General features: G+C 38.1%; 3 protein-coding genes across 3 annotated transcripts in view; all 3 read right to left on the bottom strand.

The window, feature by feature from the left end:
- Positions 1-22,261, bottom strand: part of SLC4A8 (solute carrier family 4 member 8) — an 829,308-nt gene that overhangs the window by 562,110 nt on the left and 244,937 nt on the right. The gene's annotated exons all lie outside the window — the stretch shown is intronic.
- Positions 1-22,261, bottom strand: part of LETMD1 (LETM1 domain containing 1) — a 72,621-nt gene that overhangs the window by 37,772 nt on the left and 12,588 nt on the right. The gene's annotated exons all lie outside the window — the stretch shown is intronic.
- Positions 8,080-21,807, bottom strand: HIGD1C (HIG1 hypoxia inducible domain family member 1C). The gene is made up of 3 exons (XM_049783634.1): positions 21,714-21,807; positions 11,038-11,172; positions 8,080-8,144 (listed from the first exon to the last, which is right to left on the bottom strand). The coding sequence occupies exons 1-3, from the start codon at positions 21,805-21,807 to the stop codon at positions 8,080-8,082; spliced, it is 294 nt and encodes a 97-aa protein (XP_049639591.1).

Below are 22,261 nucleotides of genomic sequence, written 5' to 3'. Positions count from 1 at the left end.
AACATGTATGCCAACCTAGTTCACACTTCACACTCTAGTTATAAATTATATAAATTGGCCTTGTTTTCCTTGGATGTACCATGAAATAACTGCGTTGCTACAGCATTCTGGGAATTCTGCCAGAAAAGAGCAGCGATTCGGCTCCACTGTGGCTCCTATGAGGTATTAGGGATATATTTTTAGTGACCAGTTACTATGTAAACTTGATCGGCAATTAACATTTCTTTTTATTTTCCAGCTTAGTTACTTGGGTATTTCTTTCAAACTTGAAAATTACTTTCTTTTTTTTTTTTTTTGTTTTTGGGCCACACCCAGTAACGCTCAGGGGTTACTCCTGGCTATGTGCTCAGAAGTTGCTCCTGGCTTGGGGGACCATATGGGACACCGGGGGATCGAACCGCGGTCCGTCCAAGGTTAGCGCAGGCAAGGCAGGCACCTTACCTTTAGCGCCACCGCCCGGCCCCGAAAATTACTTTCTTAATGGAGTCCTAACAGCTTTGATACAGAAATACTGAATTAACAGCTCTCCTGGAATAACATGTTACAAATAGTGATTTTTTTTCTTCTTTTTTTGTTTTGTTTTGTTTCTATTTTGTTTTTGTTTTTGAGCCATACCCAGCAGCATTCAGGGTTTGCTCCTGACTCTGCACTCAGAAATTGCTCCTGACAGGCTCGGAGACCATATGGGGGGCAAGGTCAGCCTGGGTCAGCTGTGTGCAAGCCCTACCATTGTGCTATCTCTCCGGCCTGCAGATTGTTATTTTTCAACTTAGAAGAGTGAGGGAAAAAATTAATTTAGTTCATCAATGACTTGATGAACTGCAGATACTAAGACTCTAATTTCTCTTTACTCATGTAGAAACTGTTGCTAAATGTTACATTGTTTTACAGTTTAAACTTGAAAAAAAAAAAAACCTCATTCTTCTGTTCTCTGCTTTAAACTGAACAATTATTTTGTGTGTGTTTTGTTTTGGGGCCATTCCCTGTAGTGCTCAGATTTTACTACTGGATCTGCACTCAGGAATTACTCCTAATGGTGCTCAGGGGATCATGGGATATCAGGGATCAAATTCAGGTCATCCATGTGCAAGGCAAATGCCCTACCAGTTGTGCTGGGCCCTTGAACATTTTATTTTTGTCTGTAGCCTTGCTTCACCTTTGAAATAAGTATCTGTGCTCTATGTATGCAATAAATTTAAAGATGCTCAGGTAGCATACCTTGAATGTCAGAAAAGTCTATAAAATATGGGTCAGGTATCTTGCTCAAAAGTCTGGAACCCAAACTTTGCATGAGTGATGTCCTGAATTGGATCACTAGCATCCTGTGGTCCCATTAGCACTATTCAGAGTCCCCCCCCCCCCCCAAAAAAAAAAAAACACTGCTGTGCTGGAATGGTTCTGCATTGTTGGGTCAAGCATTGAACTATCTGGTTGGTGAACAATTTCCAGGAGTGGGCCCTGCACCCTGTAAGCATTATTTGGGAGCCCTCCATAAAGGCAATGAATCTGTGAAGCATCTGCAACATAACCATGTTAATTAATAAGGTGTTCAGAGTATATTCATGTACATTACATATTTAATAGTTAGGCCATAAAATACTTTAATTAGCAAGTGAGCATCAGAGTTTACAGCAGCAAATAAAAATGCCCTTCTCAATCTCAAACATATTAAGCCATCTTTACTTTTCCCTGGAAGTATTATGCAAATTCAAGTTCTGTATCTTCTTGTATTACACTTTCTCTTTATTACCTCATGTCAAAGGGGTAAATGAGTATTTTTATTTCTTTTTCTTTTCTTTTCAGGCAACAATGGTGTCACCAGGCATTACTCCTGGCTCTGCACTCAGGAATCACTCCTGGCAGTCTTGGGGAACTAGATGGAATGCTGGGGAAACAAACCTGGGTTGGCCACATGCAAAGCAAACACCATATCTGTTATGCTATTGTTCTGGCACTAAAAGAACATTTTTTATTTTCCAAATGTTCTTTAATGGTGCCTTTACATTAAATTAAATTAATTTATGTTGTTTTGCCAAAGATCAAATTTTTCACAAACAAGATAAGTTTTGCTGAAATATATTCCAGCATTCTAATTTAAACATAATTTGTTCTTTCACAAGTATGTACTCTTAAAAATAAAGTTTACTTTGTTTGTTTGTTTGTTTGTTTTGGGCCACACCCAGTGATGCTCAGGAGTTACCCCTGGCTCTGCGCTTAGAAAAGGCTTCTGGCGTGGGGGACCATTTGGGATGCCAGGGAATCGAACTTCGGTTTGTCTTAGGTGAGCTGAGTGAAAGGCAATACCTTACTGCTGCGCCACCACTCCGGCCCCAAGTTTGCAATTTTTAAGGAATATATTACTATTTATTTCTCTCAGAATAATACTAAGCAATTCTGGAATTTATTAGTGTTTGTGTGGGAAAAGTCACTTTCTAAATTTTATTTTAGATTTTAAAAAATTATTTAAATACTGATTTACAAGGTTGTTTATAATATTTTTGTTGTTAATATTGTTGTTTTCACGGTTAGAAAGTTGTTCACTATTGAATTTCACTCATACAATCCACTGCACCCTTCACCAATACTCATTTCCCCCCACTGATGTTCCTAGTTTCCCTCCCACCCTCCCTACTGCCCTCTTCCCTGTCTGCCTCTGTGGCAGACATTTTTTTTTTTTTTTTTGGGTCGCACTCAGCGGTGCTCAGGTGTTACTCCTGGCTGTCTGCTCAGAAATAGCTCCTGGCAGGCACGGGGGACCATATGGGACACCAGGATTCGAACCAACCACCTTTGGTCCTGGATTGGCTGCTTGCAAGGCAAACGCCACTGTGCTATCTCTCCGGGCCCGGCAGACATTTTTCTTCTTTGTGTCTCTGTCCCTCTTTCTCTATTCTTTTTTTCTTTTAGATATTAAATTTGCAATATTGCTACCGAAAGGGTATCATGCCTATCACTTTATCTCCTTTCAGTGTCCAGTTCTTGTCCAGAGTGATCATTTCCAACTATCACTGTCATAGTGATCCTTTATCTGCCCCAACTGCCCTCCTCCAATATTTGTGGTAAGCTTTTACCATGTACTGGTCCTTCTGTCACTTTTTTTTTAATTGTCTCTGGATATTATTACCATACTATCTTATTTTATTTTATTTTATTTTATTTTATTTTGGTTTTGGGGCCACACCTGGCAGCACTCAGGGGTTACTCCCGGCTCTGTGCTCAGAAATCATTCCTGGCAGGATCAGGGGTCCATATGGGATGCCAGGGATAGAACCCAGGCTACTACCTTTTCTTTATATCCTACAATTAGATGTGATCATTCTATGTCTCTCCTCTCCCTCTGACTAATTCGCTCAGCAAAATTAGGCAAGAAAAAGATATCAAGGACATCCTGATAGAAAAGAAAGAAGTTAAACTCTATTTGCAGATAACTTGATACTATATGTTACCTCTCCCCAAAGCCAAATGCTAATCTTACCTGGATTTCTCCTGAAACTTCATCTGACTGCTGTGGATCATTTCCTCACCGTAATCCTAAACCTACAGACTTGCCAGGCTGTAGGGGCTACATCTGCCGGGCTGGGCCAAGAAAGGCCTCACCATCCACCCACCATCCATACTTCTAGGACTTTATAATTAATATTTAATTAAACAACTATATTTAGAAAGTCCTAAAGACTCTACAAAAAAACTTCTATGAACAATAGATTTGTTTAGTAGAGTGGCAGGCTACAAAATCAATATGCAAAAATATATGGCTTTTCTACATACAAATAATGAAAGAGAATAAAGAGATATTTTAAAATTGTAGCCTTATTTTCAATTGTAGCTTAAAAAAATCAAGTACCTTGAATCAACTAAAGAAGTGAAAGGCCTATACAAAGAAAACTACAAAACACTGCTTCAGAAAATTTAAGAAAAAGGGCACAAGAAAATAGAAACACATATTCTGCCTATGGATTGAGAGGATTAAAATGGCAATACTTTCCAAAATATTGTATAGATTTCATGCAATCCCTATAAGGATACTATGCCATTTTTCAAAGAAATAGTTTAAACATTCCTGAAATTCATATGAAACAGATGAAACTACCTCCATTAACAACTAAAACAATCCTTGTGAAAAAAGATGGGAAGTTTCACTTTTACCAACTTCAAACTGTATTATAAAGCAATAGTCATTAAAACAGCATGGTATTAGAATAAAGACAGATCATCAGATACACAAAATAGATTTGAATATCCTGAGACTGACCCTAAGGTATATGGTAAATTAATCTTTGATAAAGTGGCAAGAGATCAAAGTGGAGCAAGGAAAGCCTCTTCAACAAGTGGTGTTGGGAAAACTGGCCAACTAAATATAAAAAAGTAAACTCAAACCTCTTTTTAACACCATACCTAATCAGAATGGATTAAAGACCTTGGTATAACATCTGAAGCCAGAGGGTACACAGAGAAAAATGTAGGCAGAACACTTCATGACATTGAAGCTAAAGGTGTCTTCAGGATGAAACACCATGATTAAGCAAGTGGAATCAAAGATAAACAAATGGGACAACATAAAGCTAAGAAGCTTCTGTACCTCAAAGGAAATGATGTCTAGGATACAAACACTGTCCATGGAATGGGAGAAGCTATTTACCCAATACCCATCTGGATAAAGGGTAAGATCTAAGATATATAAGGCATTGGTAAAGCTTAACAGAAAAAAAAAAAAAAAAACCATCTACCTAGGATCTGAAGCAATAGCACATTGGGTAGAATGTTTGCCTTGCACATGGCTGACCCAGGTTCGATCCCTAGCATTTCTTTTTTTTTTTTTTTGTGGTTTTTTTTTTTTTGGGGGGGGGTCACACCCGGCAGTGCTCAGGGGTTTTTCCTGGCTCCGTGCTCAGAAATTGCTCCTGGCAGGCACGGGGGACCATATGGGACGCCGGGATTCGAACCGATGACCTTCTGCATGAAAGGTAAACGCCTTACCTCCATGCTATCTCTCCGGCCCCCAATCCCTAGCATTTCATATGGTCCCCTGAGCCTGCCAGGAGTGATTCCTAAGTACAGTGCCAGAAGTAACCACTGAGCATTGCTGGGTGTGACCCCAAAACTAAAACAACAATAATAAATAAACAAGCAGTTAAAAAAGCAACCAGTTTTAGCATGGATGTGGGGAGAAAAGGTCCTTAATTCACTACTGGTGGAAATGTCAACTAGTTCAGCTTTTTTGGAAAATTATATGGATATTCTTCAAAAAACTAAAAATTGGGTTTCCATACACCCAGCAATACCACTCCTAGGAACACACCACAGGAGCAAAAAAAAAAAATGAAGAAAAGTCCTCTACATTCCTATAGACAGCACTTTTCACAATAGCCAGAAACTGAAAACAACCCAAGTGCCCAAGAATGGATGAGTAGATAAAGAAACTGTGGTGCATCGACATAACAGAATACTATGCAGCTCTTAGGAAAAATGTAATCATGGTTAGATATGAAGAGTATTACACTTTCTGTTAATGCTGATACTGAGAGAAAGAAATTTTTCCAATGGCCTGTTTAGATATATCTTTCCATTGTGTATCAGATGAAGAATGGCCTTTCTCTATCAGTGGTCCTCAGTTTTTCTGACCTTCCTAGAACATACTCCTGTGGGAATAGTTCTCTATGAAACAAAGCAGCAGGACATTTTGGTTTTGTTTTATTTTTAGTTTTTTGGTTTTAGATCATGTCTGCTGATGCTCAGGGGTTACTCTGACTCTACACTCAGGAATCACTTCTGGTGGTGCTCGGGGGACTATATGAAGTGGCAGGGATAAATGTTTGCAAGGCAAGTACTTTATCCACTATGTTCTCTCTGAGAGAGAACTGTGTTCTGACCCCGGCAATAGGATCCTTTCCTTGCTACATTTCCAAAGAAAAGTGTTTCTTCGCTCAGAAATTGCCCCTGGCAGGCATGGAGGACCATATGAGATGCTGGGATTCGAACCACCATTGGTCTTGGGTGGACCACTTGCAAGGCAAACACCCTACCACTGTGCTCTCTCTCCGGCCACTAACAAATATATTTTACTTCTCAGAAGTATGATAGTCTCATGATACAGATGCCAGGGTTTTTGTTTGTTTGTTTCTTTGTTTGGGGTCACAGCTGGGGGCACTCAGGGGTTACTCCTGGCTCTGAGCTCAGAAATCGCTCCTGGCAGGCACAGGGGACCATATGGGATGCCGGGATTCGAACCACCTTCTGTCCCAGCTGAGTGCAAGGCAAACACCCTACGCCCTACTGCTGTGCTATCTCTCTGGCCCAAATGCCAGGGTTTGTTTGTTTGTTTGTTTGTTTTGGGGCCACACCCAGTGACACTCAGGCATTACTCCTGGCTATGCACTCAGAAATCATTCCTGGCTTGGACTATATGGGATGCCAGGGGATCCAACCTCAGTCTGTCCTAGGTTAGAGCGTGCAAGGCAAATGCCCTTCCACTTGTGCCACTTCTCTGGCCCCCCAAATGCCAGTTTTTAAGTAATTACTTACCAAAAAAAATGGGGCCGGAGAGGTAGCATGGAGGTAGGGCATTTGCCTTGCATGCAGAAGGATGGTGGTTTGAATCCTGGCAGCCCATATGGTCCCCTGAGCCTACCAGGAGTGATTTCTGAGTGTAGAGTCAGGAAGGAGTTAGCCCTGAATACAGCTGGGTGTGACCCAAAAACAAAATAATAATAATAATAATAATAACTTAGTAATTATTTAATGAAGAGAAGTGTATATGATGCACAGAACAGTTGGTTAATACCCAGAAGGCAGATACACTTTTAAATACTCCTACACAGTTTCTCTTCCCCAAATATTAGATCCCTCTACTATTAGAAACATTATTAAAAAGGAAGTTGTACCATTGTATTTTTGTTTTGTTTGGAGGACACACCCAGCAATACTCCAAGATTACTCCTGAATCTCTACCATTGGGATTGAAGCTGGTCTGCTGCGTGCAAGTGAAATGTTTTAGCCACAGTACTAGCTCCCTGACAGGAGAGTACTGTACTCATCACCTAATTTTATTAGAAACTTTTTTTATTATTACAGTCTTTCCCAGGCTTATTTAGAAAATAATTCTGAGTCATGGCAGCAATTACTTAAACAAGTCTAGGCAATCTTTTAGAACCCTAGAACAGTTTCATGGGTGTTTGAGGTTGCAAACACATACAACAGTTAAAGTCTATTTTAAGTTTCTTGTTTTTAGTATAGCAGATAAATACTAGTATTTCTGGACTCAATCCTTTTATTCAAAAATGCAGTTTATTGAATTAATAGAAATGAATTTGTTAAAATTTATCTTTGTGTTACTGGAAATGTTTCTAGAAGTATTGAAATGAATACACAGATATTTAATATTTGACATTTATGTTGTAGTAAAATAGTCATGTTTCCAAATGAATGAGGTACAGAGTAGTGAGCCAAATTATATATACTTATATAATAGCATGATTAGTTTATTCTAATGTAACTGTTTATCATTATAAGGAGTTTATAAAAGTCTTAATTACCATGCCTAACTTGGAGAAAATGGAGAATAGAGTGTCACATACCACGAGGATGTAGATAATATTTTTGTGTTGCCACTATTTATCTATTAATTTTCAGATTGCTTTTGGTATAATAGAGATTTCTTTCTGTCTCTAACTGTATATTTAAATTATTTTATTTTGGATTCTGATTTTGGGACCCACATAGCTCTTCTCAGTGTTTGCTCATGGTTCTGTACTTAGGAATTATTCTTGGTTGGCTCAGGGTTCCAGGAATTAAACCCAAGTTGGCCACATCCCAGGCAAATGCCCTATGTTCTGTCCTATCTCTCCAGCTGCTAGAAAATCAAAAAAATTTTAAATCAGGAAATCACACCTAAATTCTTAAAGATATCAACAAAGTCTATTTTAATTGACTATTTGTGAATGTTGATTTGAAAATAATCTTACTCAATTTATACTTACTACATAAGGCTATGATAACTCTTCTGATATTTCTGTAGCTCAGTTTTATACATATTGAAATTAATTCTTCATAATAAACATTTTTAGAAGATTTTCTTTAGCTTCATTTTTTGGACACATTGAAGAATTGAGGTCTAATGTAATCCTTATACATAGAATAAAGAACACCTAGAAACAAGAAAAATACATTAATAGAGATTTTATAGAAAACAAGCACAGACACTGGTGAAGGAATGGGTGTTGGAACATTGGTAATTCAATAAAAAATTATTTTTTAAAAATATCTTCATCTAAACACTGTGATTACAAACATGACTGTAGTTGTGTTTCGGTCACAAAAAGAACATCGCCCCTCTTCACCGGTGCAACATTACCACCACCAATCTCCCTGAATCCACACCCCCTGCCTATATTCAAGACAGGCATTCTACTTCTCTCACTCATTAATATTGTCATGGTTGTTGTTAGTGTTCTAACTGCACTCACCCCTCCTTGAGGTGAGCTTCATATCATGAGCCAGTTCTTCTGGCCTTCATCTCTGGGGATATTACAATAATGTCTTTAACTTTTCTTAAAACCCATATTTGAATGAGACTATTCTGTGTCTCTCTCTCCCTCTGACTTATTTTACTCAGCATAATAGATTCCATGTACATCCACGTATAGGAAAATTTCATGACTTCATCTCTCCTGACAGCTGCATAATATTCCATTGTATATATGTACCACAGCCATTACTCTGTTGAAGGGCATCTTGGATGTTTCCAGAGTCTAGCTATTGTAATAGCGCTGCAATGAATATATGTGTGAGGAAGGTATTTTTGTATTTCATTTTTGTGTTCCTAGGGTATATCCTTAGGAGTGGTAGAGCTGGATCATGATGGAGCTTAATTCCCAGGGTTTGTTTTTTTGTTTTTTTTAAAGTGTCAAAAATTTTAATTTATTGATTTCTTGCATTTGAAGTACTCCTTGATAACATCTTTGGCCTGTGATTCTTTGCCATAGTCCTTAACCACAACACAACTGCAGCCAACCACTTTACGAATTCCCAGTTTTTTGAGAAATCTCCATATTGTTTTCCATAAAGGCTGGACTAGACTACATTCCCACCAGCAATGAATGATAGTTCCTTTCTCTCCACATCCCTGCCAGCACTGGTTGCTCTTGTTCTTTGTGATGTGTGCCAGTCTCTGTGGTGTGAGATGGTACCTCATTTTCATCATTGTTGTTTTGATTTGCATCTCCCTGATAATTAGTGATGTGGAACATTTTTTCACATGCCTGTTGGCCATTTGTATTTCTTCTTTGAGAAATTGTTCATTTCTTCTCCCCATTTTTTGACGGGTTTAGGTTTTTCTTCTTGTTAAGTTCTGTCAGTAACTTGTATATCTTAGATATTAGCCCCCTGTCTGACAGGTATTGGGTGAATAGTTTCTCCCATTCTGTGGGTGGTTTTGTATCTTAGGCACTATTTCCTTTGAGGTGCAGAAGCTTCTCAGCTTAATATAGTCCTATCTGTTCATCTCCGTTTCCAATTGTATGGGGAGTGCCGTTTCCGTCTTGAAGATGCCTTTATTCTCAATGTCATGGAGTGTTTTACCTACGTGCTTTTCAATATACCTTATGGTTTCAGGTCTTATATTCAGGTCTTTAATCCATTTGGATTTGATCTTTGTGCATGGTATTAGATGGAGGTCTGAGTTCACTTTTTTTCAAGTGGCTGACCAGTTGTTCCAACACTACTTGTTGAAGAGACTTTCCTTGCTCTATTTTTGCATTTCTTGCCTTTTTAATAATTAAAATTATTATAAAAAAGAGTGACTAGGGTAAAAAGGTCACCTACGGAATGGGAGAAACTATTCATACAACACCCATCAGATAATATCTAAGATGTACAAGGTACTGACAGAACTTAACAAGAAAAAAAATCTATACTTTCCAGAATCCTTTTCCATTTGCTCCCGTTGGTGCACCACAGACATTTTGTGTGAGTTTAGATGGCATAGTTGATGTAGTATCCAAATCCTCTTCATGCTTGGAAGGCCCTATTACAGCACATTTTTCTCATCAGCCTGGCTCACCTCCTTGGCATGGGGCAGCAATCAGGGCTGCTACCATGGTTATGCTGAATTTCTTCCTTCATGTGAACTACTGTGATTCCTTGACAAATATCTATTTAGTTCCCAAATAAAGAGATGGGCTTTTCCTCTGTCACTCCCATATCTCTTTGCAAGGTTTAGAATGGTAAGAAATTGAAAAGGTTCCATTCCATCCTGCATAATCCAGTTCATCTATCTCACGTTTCTTTCTCACTGCTTGGTCTGCATACTACATGCCTTACACCCTAGTATTTTAGTTAAGGCTTCACATTTACAATGAAATTTCTATAACAAATATCTCATGTATTATTAATAGTTTGACTCTTGTCAAACGCTGATTTAATTTTTCTGATGTACTAAGCTATGCAGAATTCTGATAATACTTATGTGCTTTATGTGCCACTGTACTATTTCCCACCACCCTCACAACTATAATTCTTTTCTTTTGGGGGAGGCGGAATTGGCCACATCTGGTGACACTCGGGGGTTACTCCTGGCTATGCTCAGAAATTGCTCCTGGCTTGGGGACTATATGGATGCCGAATTCAAACCACCATCTCTCCTGGATCATCTGCATGCAAGGCAAATGCCCTACCATTGTGCTATTGCTCCGGCCCTATAACTATAATTCTTTATTGCTTTTTTCCCCCACTCTTTAAAATTCTAAGAAATTAAGATGTAACTGAACTATAACCTCAAAAAAGTGAAAATTGCTACTATTCTTATCATCCCTCCTCCAACATATTAATATATTTATGTTTATAAATATTTATAAACCCAATATACATATTCTAATATTCACATATAAAAATAATAGGGGGACATAGAGGTTGCTCAAGTGTTAGAACACATGCCTAACATGAAGAGATCATGAGTTCAATTCCCCCAAAGTACCACAGATATAACGCCTAGGAATAAATAATCTCAAACACTTGGATACAGATATAAATTAAGCAGATTACCTAGAGTCATAGCTCCAACAACAAATCCTTGGGCAGCAACTCTCATGTGAATAAGATGAATGGACATTTTCTTATATCTTCCATGCTTTAACTTGTAAAGACCATAAGACACCACAGTCACAAAGCCTGATATCCCTGTAAATTTTAAAAGGTAATATAAATATTAGGCTAGAATTCTGAAGAACTTCAAGAGTTAAGTAAAAGGTTATGCATAGAATTTAATTGTAGGGGCTGGAGAGATAGCATGGAGGTAGTGAGTTTGCCTTGCATGCAGGACAATGGTTCAAATCCCGGCATCCCATATGGTCCCCCAAGCCTGTCAGGAGCGATTCTGAGCATAGAGCCACGAGTAACGGGTGTGACCCAAAAACCAAAACAACAAAAAACAACAACAACAACAAAAAGAATTTGCATTGTAAACTAAACAGGCTGGATACCAAATAATATTTTTAAATGAGTCTTGCTGGATTTGACCCACCAGATATTTTTTTGACCCACCAGATTTTCAAATAGATCCTCAATATTCATGGATTGAATATTTTCACATGTGCAGAATGATTTAAAGCAGAATCTTGAGAAGATATTTGAGGTTTTGTTTGTTTGGGGGACTTTTTTGTTTGTGGTTTGTTTTGTTTTGTTTTCTGTTTTGGCTTTGGGTTTTGTGCTAACCCTAGCAGTGCTTGAGGCTCTGTATTTTGGGATCACTCTTAAGGTTCTGAGAGTAGACCTCTGAGCATTGTTAGGTGTTTCTCCCTTCCCCAAATAAATAAAACAGAAAATTAATCAACTGAGTAGTAAAGATTTCAGAAAGCTGTATTTCTGTTGTTTTTTGTTTCTGTTTTGCTTATCGATCATACTAGGAGGAGCTCAGGGTTACTCCTTTTTTTGCAATCAGGGATAAATCCTGGAGCCCTTGAAGGACCAGATGCAATATAGCATATTAAAATCAGGGGATTACTCACTCTTGGAGGTGCTGGGGAACCAACCATATGTGATCTGGGAAATCAAATCTGCATGCAAGACAAGTATCTTACCTATTGGACTATCTCTCAGGCCTAAAGATACTTATATAGCTGTATTCATCACATCATTATTCACATGAACCAAGAAGTAAAAATGGCACATGAATTAAACAAAATTTGGAATAACTCATACTGATGAGGGTTGGATAGTAAATATATATATATATACATATATACATATATATATATGCCACCTACATATACCACAGTAAAAATATTCAGCCTTTATAAAGAAGGAAATTGTGTTCACTTTCACTTCAGTGAATCTTTTTTTTTTTTTTTTTTTTTTTTTTTTTTTGTGGTTTTTGGGTCACACCCGGCAGTGCTCAAGGATTATTCCTGGCTCCAGGCTCAGAAATTGTTCCTGGCAGGCACGGGGGACCATATGGGACGCCGGGATTCAAACTGATGACTTCCTGCATGAAAGGCAAACGCCTTACCTCCATGCTATCTCTCCGGCCCCTTCAGTGAATCTTAAAGCTAGGCTAAGTCAAGGAGCCAGAGAGATAGCTGGAGAGATGGGCTGCTTTCTGTGTCATGATTGTGTATGTGACATGCTTTTGCTCAAGATCCTGAAAGCAGACCACTGAGCACTGTCAGATGTACCCCCATTAAAATAAAGCAGAAAACTAATCAACTGTGTAGGAAAGATTCCAGAAATATATATTTCTGTTGTTTTTGTTTCTCTTTTATTGATTGATTACAACAAGAAGAGCTCAGGGTTACTCCTCGTTCTGCACTCAGGAATAAATCTCGGTGTACTTTGGGTTCCATATGCAATGTAGGCTATTAGTTAGGGTTGGCTGTATACAAGGCAAGTGCTTTAACCTCTATATCTCTTCTCCCTGAAAGAGTTTTTTTTGTTTTGTTTTGGTTTTTGGTTTTTGGTTTTTGGGTCACACCTGGCAGTTCTCAGGCATTACTCCTGGCTCTATGCTCAGAAATCGTTCCTGGCAGGGTCAGGAGTCCAGGATTCGAACCACCTTCCTTCTGTATGCAAGGCAAACGCTTTACCTCCATGCTATCTCTCCAGCCCAAGAGATTTTTTTTAATGTGAGGATTTAATCCATGATATAAAAATTAACCAAAAAAGAAATAATTTTTACTCACTGTCATGGTGAGTGAGAGAATTAGAATGCCTGTGTTAAATACAGGCAAGGGTTGGAGGAGAGAGATGGAAGACATTGGCTTTGGGAACGCTGCATAGGTGAAGGGAGATGTTATTTTTAGTTTTTTGGGGGGAGGCCACACCCAGTGACACTCACAGATTACTCCTGGGTATGCACTCAGAAATCGCTCCTGGCTTGGGGGACCATATGGGATGCTGGAGGACAGAACTGCGGTCCGTCCTAGGCTAATGCGGGCAAGGCAAATAGATGCCTTACCGCTTGTTCCACCACTCCAAACTGAGGTGTTATTTTTAATAACTAAAAATTAACAACAAACATGCTTGTAATCATGGTGCTTAAATAAATACATTTTTAAAATTAATATTTAAAAATTAATGCTTAATCTCTTTAAATTTTAATCTCTTTAAACAAACCTGGAAAAGTTTATTTTTCTCATAACATTTAAAAATGCAAATAAATAAGCAAAAATGTATAAAGAATGTTAATTTATAAAGGAGTGGAGGTCAATAGTTTTAGAAGTTGAAATATTATAAAGTATAATGTTTTATATAATAAGAGCAGATAAATAAGTGTCCCATGATTGATAATCTATATAGGGCTTATAAAATATAAAATTATAGGGACTGGAGCAATAGCGCAGCAGTTGGGCATTTGCTTGCAGGTGGCTGACCCAGGGCAGACCTGGGTTTGATCCCTGGTGTCTCATATGGTTCCCCCAAAGACAGGAACAATTTCTGAGTGCATATCCAGGAGTAACCCCTGAACATCATCAGGTGTGGCTCAGAAAACCATATATGTATATATATATATACATAAATGATAAAAAACAACCTATTTTTTAATTTATATATACATGTATTGTTTATTTATTTTGGGGGGGGTCAAACCTGGCAGCTCTCAGGGGTTACTCCTGGCTCTATGCTCAGAAATTGCTCCTAGCATGCTCTGGGGACCATATGGGATGCTGGGATTCGAACCACCATCCTTCTGCATGTGAGGCAAACGCCCTACCTCTGTGCTATCTCTCCGGTCCTTATTTCTTTTTTTGTAAACACCATGATTACAAACATGACTATAGTTTGATTTTAGTCATACAAAGAACACCCCCTTCACCAGTTCAACATTCCTACCAGCAATGCCCCCTATCTCCCTCCTCACCCACCCCCTGCCTGTATTCAAGACAGGCATTCTACTTCTCCTACTCATTTACATTGTCATGGTAGTTGTTAGTATATTTATTTTTCTTTTTTTTTTCTTTTTGCTTTTTTGGGCCACACCTGGTGACTCTCAGGTTATGCACTCAGAAATAGCTCCTGGCCTGGGGGACCATATGGGACGCCAGGGAATCAAACCGCAGTCCATCCTGGGTTAGCCTCATGCAAGGCAAATGCCCTATTGTTTGTGCCACCACTCCACCCCAAGTGTAGTTATTTTTCTAACTGCATTCACCACTCCTTGTGGTAAGCTTCATATCATGAGCTGGTCCTTCCTGCCCTCATCTCTGGGGATTATAACAATAATATCTTTTATTTTTCTTTAAAAAAAAAAACCATAGATCAGTGAGATTATGCTGTGTCTCTAGCCCTCTGGCTTATTTCACTTAGCATAACAGTTTCCATGTACATCCATGTATAGGAAAAATTCATGACTTCATCTCTCCTGACAGCTGCATAATATTCCATTATGTATATGTACTACAGTTTCTTTAGCCATTCATCTGTTGAAGGGCTTCTCGGTTGTTTCCAGAGTCTGGTTAATATAAATAGCACTTCAATGAAGATAGATGTGAGGAAGGAATTTTTGTATTGTGTTTTTGTGTTCCTAGGGTTTATCCCTAGGAGTGGTAGAGCTGGATCATATGGGAGCTCAATTCCCAGTTTTTGGAGGGATCTCCATATTGTTTTCCATAAAGGCTGGATTAGACTGCATTCCCATCAGCAATGAATGATAGTTCCTTTCTCCCCACATCCCCACCAGCACTGATTGCTCTTGTTCTTTGTGATGTGTGCCAGTCTCTGTGGTATGAGATGGTACCTCATTGTTGTTTTTATTTGCATCTCCCTGATAATTAGTGATGTGGAGCATTTTTTCACATGCCTGTTGGCCATTTGTATTTCTTCTTTGAGAAATTGTTCATTTCTTCTCCCCATTTTTTGATGGGGTTAGACTTTTTTCTTATTAAGTTCTGTTTGTATCTTGTATATTTTAGATATTAGCCCCTTGTCTGATGGGTATTGGATGAATAGTTTCTCTTATTCTTTGGGTGGGTTTTGTATTCTAGTGACTGTTTCCTTTGATGTATAAAAGCTTCTCCACTTAATATAGTCCCATCTGTTTATCTCTGCTTTCACTTGTTTGGAGAGAGCTAAAACAACATTTTAAGAAATATCAAGTATAAGATCAAAGAATTATTTTGAATAAATAATGTGGAAGGAAAAGGAATTTTTGGTGAGTATTTTATTAGAACTACACCCCAGTATATACAAAGACATACATGCATAAAATTGTTTCTTGCCAAGATCAACAGTAACTTTCCTTTTTGCCAAGACCAATGACCAACTCTCATTTTTAACTCTTCTGATCCATGGACACAACTGACTTCTCTTCATAGAAATGTTTTATTCACCCGGAAGTCAGCATGCCATTCTCTTGACCACATTCTTCCTGTTTCCCTGGTTTTTCTCATCTGTCAATGGCCGTCTGATCCTTTCAAGTTCTTATTTGAAATCTGTCACGGGTCCTCCCCTCTTCAGTGAAAGACAGTTCTCAGGGCCAGAGAGATAGCACATCCGTAGGGTGTTTGCCTTGCATGCAGCGGACCTAGGATGGATGGTGGTTCGAATTTGGCATCCCATATGGTCCCCCATGCCTGTCAGGGGCGATTTCTGAATGCAGAGCCAAGAGTAACCCTGAGTACAGCTGGGTGTGACCCAAAAACAAAACAAACAAACAAACAAACAACAACAAAAAAGAAAGACAATTCTCTCTCCTCTCTCTCTCTCTCTCTCTCTCTCTCTCTCTCTCTCTCTCTCTCTCTCTCTCTCTCTCTCTCTCTCTCTCTCTCTCTCTCTCTCTCTCTCCAGTTGCTGGAGTTTACAAATTCTGCTTGGCTCCTCTCTTTTTCATACTCCATACTTGCAGTCAATGAAACTATAGGCTCAATTTTCAAAATACGTTCATATGTTGATCATATTTTGTCATCATCGCTGCTATCAACCTAGTGCTTGCTAAGGCAGAGTTCAAATGGATCAACAGAACATCTCTTGACAGGTTGTCCTTTTTTCACCTTGCTCCTTTTGTTCTTCATCTTCTATCAGATTATCATATGCTCAAAATATTCTAACAGGACCAAAGAGACATCACAGCGATTAAGACTATATTGCCTTACATCCTGGTTGACCCTGGTTTGAACACTTAGAACTGTATATGGATCCTGGTGAACTATCAGAGGCCTCTACTAAGCAGAGAACCAGGAACAGCAACTGAATCCTGTCTCAAATACAGCCACTGAGTGCAACAGCCACTGGTTGGTGTCCTCCCCAACCAAAACAAAACAAAAATGCATGACACCTCTTCATTAATAGTAATGCAAACCACAGTGTCAAAAAAGGAAACAGACTGACAGAAGTAAAATGCCTGCCCCTTAAAGCAGGAGGAGAGGGTGGGTGGGAAGGAAGAAGGCAGCAGGTAGGGTGAGGGGAAAACTGGGGACATTGGTGGTGGTAAATACACACTGGTGAAGGTTGTTATACATTGTATGATTGTAATTAAATAATGAACAACTTTATCTGTGAAAAACAATTGTATTATGAATAATCTTGTAACCACGGTGTTTAAATTTTAAAAAAGTCTAAAAAACAAAAAAATATTTTTTCACAAATATTGAGCAAGATAGAAAACTCAGAGGCCTGGGGGGCATGCTGGAATGCTGGGAATCAGTTCAATCTCTGGCATTGCATCTTTCTCCAAGCCCCGAACCTTAGCGTTGCTGAGAGTGTCTGCCACTTTCTCCCCAAAGATGCATAGGTATCATTAGTGTAACTTGGTCTATAAAGAATAACTTGGTTGTAGTTATGATCAGAGGTACAAAATGTTTAGGAATAAATTAAAATTTTATACAAAACCAAAATATACATAAGCAACAATAATAAAACTAGAGGAAAATAGAATGGCATTTTAAACATAAAAATGTGATTCTCCAAGCATCATCAGAAGAAGACCTGGAGGAACCTGTGCCAGCCAGGATGGCCCTGAGGATCCCCAGAAATGCAAGGCCTGCATAACAACACAGTCTCTGATCCAAGTCGACAGTCAAGAATCATTAGGAATGGTCTCCAGTCCCCCGGGAGCACTGCTTAGGAGACCTCTCCCCCCTCACCTCCTTAAGTAAAAATAAATGAGAGAGTAAAGTAAACTTAGAAAATGAAGACAAATGCTGAAATTTGAGACAGGAATAAAGAACACTTTTGAAAAAAGTGAAAGTATTAGAGTTTTCTCTCTTATTCCATTAACCAATGCTTATATCCCTCCATCAATACCACATTTTCTTGAATTTTATAGATATATAGTAAGTAGGACAAAAAACTGACTTTTGGTAGAACTGAAAAGTGAGATTGATTTTTCGCATGGGTAGAAAAATGTAGTTGATTTTTGTAAAGGATAAAAAATGTAGTTGATTTTGTTGTAGGATAGAGAGACCCTTTGAGGCTTGATCACATGCCTAGTATACACAGGGTATTTGATTCAATCATAGCATCATAGAGTCCTAAGCACTAGTGACTAGTGTTTTTTAGTGCCTAGTTCTGGTGATTCCCGACAACACACACAGAAACCAAAAGTAAAGTAATGCAGAGCAAAACAAAAAAAGATCGATTGATGTTGGCAATTGTATGTCTCTATGGATGGATGAAATCATGAAGTAATTAAATGGAAATATAAGAATCTGAATAGTCTCACTCATCTATGGGTTTTTAAAAAAAGTAAAGACATTATTGTCATAATCCCAGAGACAATAGAGTGATGGACCAGAAAGACTGGCCCATAAAATGAAGCTCACCACAAAGAGTAGTGAATGCTGTTAGAGAAATAACTACATTAACAACTAGCATGACAAAGATAATGAATGAGAGAAGTAGAATGCCTATCTCAGATACAGGCAGGGGTGGAGGAGGAGGGAGATAGGGGTTATCAGTGGTGAGAATGTTGCACTGGTGAAGGGGGGTGTTCTGTTTATGACTGAAACCCAACTACAATTATGCTTGTAATTATGGTGCTTAAATAAATATTTTATCATAAAAAAGAATCTGACTAATCACATTTTTGCATAATTTACAGGCTACTTAGCAATAAATGAAATTGGAATAAAAATGACAATCACAGGACTAGAAAAACAGCTCAAGGGACTAATGCACATTCTGTGCATACTGGATATCTGAGTTCAATATAGCACACTTTATGCTTCCCTGAGCATCTCCAAGGACTACCCTGAGTGCTGTGCCAGAAGTAGCCTTGAAGCACCAAAAATGTATTCAAATAAAATGTCAAACAAAGCAGCAAATAATAACAAGACAATGACTAAAAGTACATAGAAGTAAATATATTGGAACACTTTCATTGCTGTAAGCTCTAGAAGTTAGATGATATCATTCTGGAGATAATAAGGGGAAGATATAAAAAATGATGTTAAACTAGGGGCCGTAGTGGTGGCACAAGCTATAGGGTCTCTGCCTTGTGTGCGCTAACCTAGGATAAATGGCGGTTCGATCCCCAGGTGTCCCATATGGGGGCCCAAACCAGGAGCGATTTCTGAACGCATAGCCAGGAGTAACCTCTTAGTATCACTGGATGTGGCCCCAAAACAAAACAAAACAAAAAATTGATGTTAAACAGAACATGCTTTCTCTCCTAGAATTCCTTTTATTTCTTTTTTTTTTTTTTGGTTTTTGGTTTTTGAGCCACACACACTCAGGGATTACTCCTGGCTATGCACTCAGAAATTGCTCCTGGTTTGGGGGACCATATGGGACACCGGGGGATTGAACTGCGTTCTGTCCTAGGCTTGTGCTGGCAAGGCAGACACCTTACCTCTAGCACCACCACGCCGGCCCCTGTCCTAGAATTTCTAATTGAGGAATCTTATTCCAAAGAGAAGCAAAAGTAAAGAAGTTGACACAAAGATCTCACGATTATACTACATGTGATAAAAAAAAATTAAACAATCCAAGTGGCTCAAACAGAGAAAAGTCATAGTTATAAGTATATATGTATATATGGGAAGTATTAATATACAGAAATGTATATAAGAAATAATAAATGAGGGGCTGGAGCAATAATACAGCAGGCAGGGTTCTTTCCTTGCACTCAGGTGACCATGGTTTGTTTCCCAGAACCTTGTCCTCTAAGCTCCACCAGAGTGATTCCTGAGGACAGAGCCAGGAATAAGCTCTGAGAACTGCTGCATTTGGCCACACACACACACACACACACACACACACACACACACACACACACACAGATGATGATGCTGCATTTGGCCTCAAACACACACACACACACACACACACACACACAGCAACTAAAAAGTTAAGTGAGGGGCCAGAGAGATAGTACATGGAGAGGCACATACCTTGCACTCAAGCAATCCTTGACACCCACATATGGTCCCCTGAGCACTGTCAGGAGTAATCCCTTAGCACAGAGAAAGCCAGGACTAAGATTTGACCTTTACTCGATTTGAGCCAAAAAACAAAACAACAACAACAACAAAGAAATGGATGTTAAGTAAAAAAAAAAAGTAATTATAATACATCAACAAATATTTATTTTGGGGACACACCAGGCAATGCTAAGGGATTGGGTCATCCATGGCAGTGCTTAGAGGATGTCAAGATTTGAAACTTTATGAAGGCCAAACTGCATGCAAAACAAGTGCCTTAACCTCTATACTATCTGGTCAGTAACCACGTGTTTAATTTCATAAAATGAAACATAGAACTTAATAGTAATTATAAAACAAATTTAAGCAGTATAAATAGATTACTATTTAAGATAGGAAACCCATTTTGTAAATAAAATACACTGATACTATTTTCTGCAGCAGGAACTATGTCATATTTATTATTACAATAACAACAAAACTATTAAGTTACAAGCAAATATTATCATTATTTATTTTTGAGAACACTGTTCTCTTTCCCTGATCAAACAAAGTTGTGTTCTAGTTTAAATTGATTTTATAATTTTTATAATTGATTCCAGAACCTTTGCTGGGTTTTGTACAGTGTTTCTGTACTTCATATATAATTGGATTCAGCTAGAAACACTTTTATCTTTCTGCTTTAATCACCCAAAATGTTTCAAGAAAAATAATTTAATTTACAAGAGGCACAGTAGCTAATCTGTTTGATAAAGTGATCCAGTCACGTCTCATAGAGTTTGTCTGTTTTTTCTGGTTAAAAAAATACAAGGAATATGAATAAATCACCATACAATCATTTTCTTCCAATTATTGTGGAAATATATTACAAATATTAAACTAAAGTCTTTTTTTTGTTTTGTTTTTAGATCACATCCAGTGATGCTCAGGGGTTGCTCCTGGCTATGTGCTCAGAAATCACTCCTGGCTTGGGGATCATATGGGACGCCAGGGATTGAACCCAGGTCCAGCAGTGCTCAGGAGTTACTCCTGGGTCTGTGCTCAGGAATCACTTCTGGCTTGGGGGACCATATGGGATGCCAGGAATCGAACCTGGGTTGATCACATGTCAGGCCTACTTGCTGTACTATTGCTATGACCCCTGGAAAAACAGCTTTTAAAGCATATTATTGCTGTTGAGATTTAATCATTTTTTAAAGATCACATATTTATATATTTTTAAAAATGTAATTATATTAAGCATGTGTTGGGGAAGGTGAGAAAAATTCCAGTTTTAATTATAATTTCACTTCTTTAATCCAGAAAGCCAGTAAAATGGGTTCCACAAAGTTCATGAATTCTTCAAAGTTCATGCTTTTTGCTATACAGGAAAACCTAGGTTTTCATTGATGGCTTCAACATTTCTCTCACATTTAGGTATGCAAACTTCTGGTGTTACAGACTAATGGATGTTTTTGTGGTACTAACAGTAATGGAAGAAATAGAACAATAAATGTTACATCATATCTCAAAATCCTCAGCAGATGTAGTAACCTGATTCTGCTATTGTTGACCCTGAGTCAATGGTTAAAGTCCATTAAGCAATTCCTTTTAGATCAACAAAAACTTATAACTGCAGATACACTTCTAATTAAATTGGACTAAGTAGAATAAAATTTGAAGTTTAATAATAATGACAGGTAACATTTAGGGGAGGCTTACCATGTACTTTTCTGAAAGTTTAACTTATAATTATGGTTAGAGGGGGTTAGTTGCAATTATCTGAAAAGGTTAAATTAAATAAAACATTTCAATCATCAAAAACAATGGGTAAGTCATTTTGTGTTATTTCAGTTTTTCAGCACTCAGTCAGTCAAGACAAGTACTTACCTATAGGGATAAAAGGGTAATCTCTAGATTTCCTGATAAGCCGGGATAACTGGCTTTCCTCTTCATTTGCTGACCACTGATTATCTGAAGACATTTTCTCCCTAGTAACAGTAGGAGATAAATAAATGTAGTTATAAGTCATTGAGAATCTATATACCGTCTCCCAAAATTTTTTTTTTTTTTTTGCCACACTTGGCAGTTTTCAGGGACTCCTGGCTCTGAGTTCTGGGATTATGTGTCCTCTTGTCTTTTTTTGACAAGCCAATATGTTCATTTAAAATAGTCATCTTCCCTTTGACCCCTTCCTTATGAAATTTTTCATATGGAGTAGGTAAATAAAAGTCTATGAAGTAAGATAATAATTAGATTACATAAACACAAGATAAAAACACAGGCCATTGATATATTATAAAATCTCTTTTACACTGCTCAACATTTAAGATCATTGGGGACCTGAGAATCTCTTTCATAAATTATAAGATCACAGTTTCTTTCACACAATTTCATTAAAAGGAATGATGACAATGCTAACAAATTTACTTTCATAT

The sequence above is a fragment of the Suncus etruscus genome, chromosome 11 (assembly GCF_024139225.1).
Source record: "Suncus etruscus isolate mSunEtr1 chromosome 11, mSunEtr1.pri.cur, whole genome shotgun sequence".
Lineage (NCBI taxonomy): Eukaryota > Metazoa > Chordata > Mammalia > Eulipotyphla > Soricidae > Suncus > Suncus etruscus.
The sequence above is the reverse complement of the archived record's forward strand: the minus strand, read 5'-3'. Positions and strand labels throughout refer to the sequence as shown.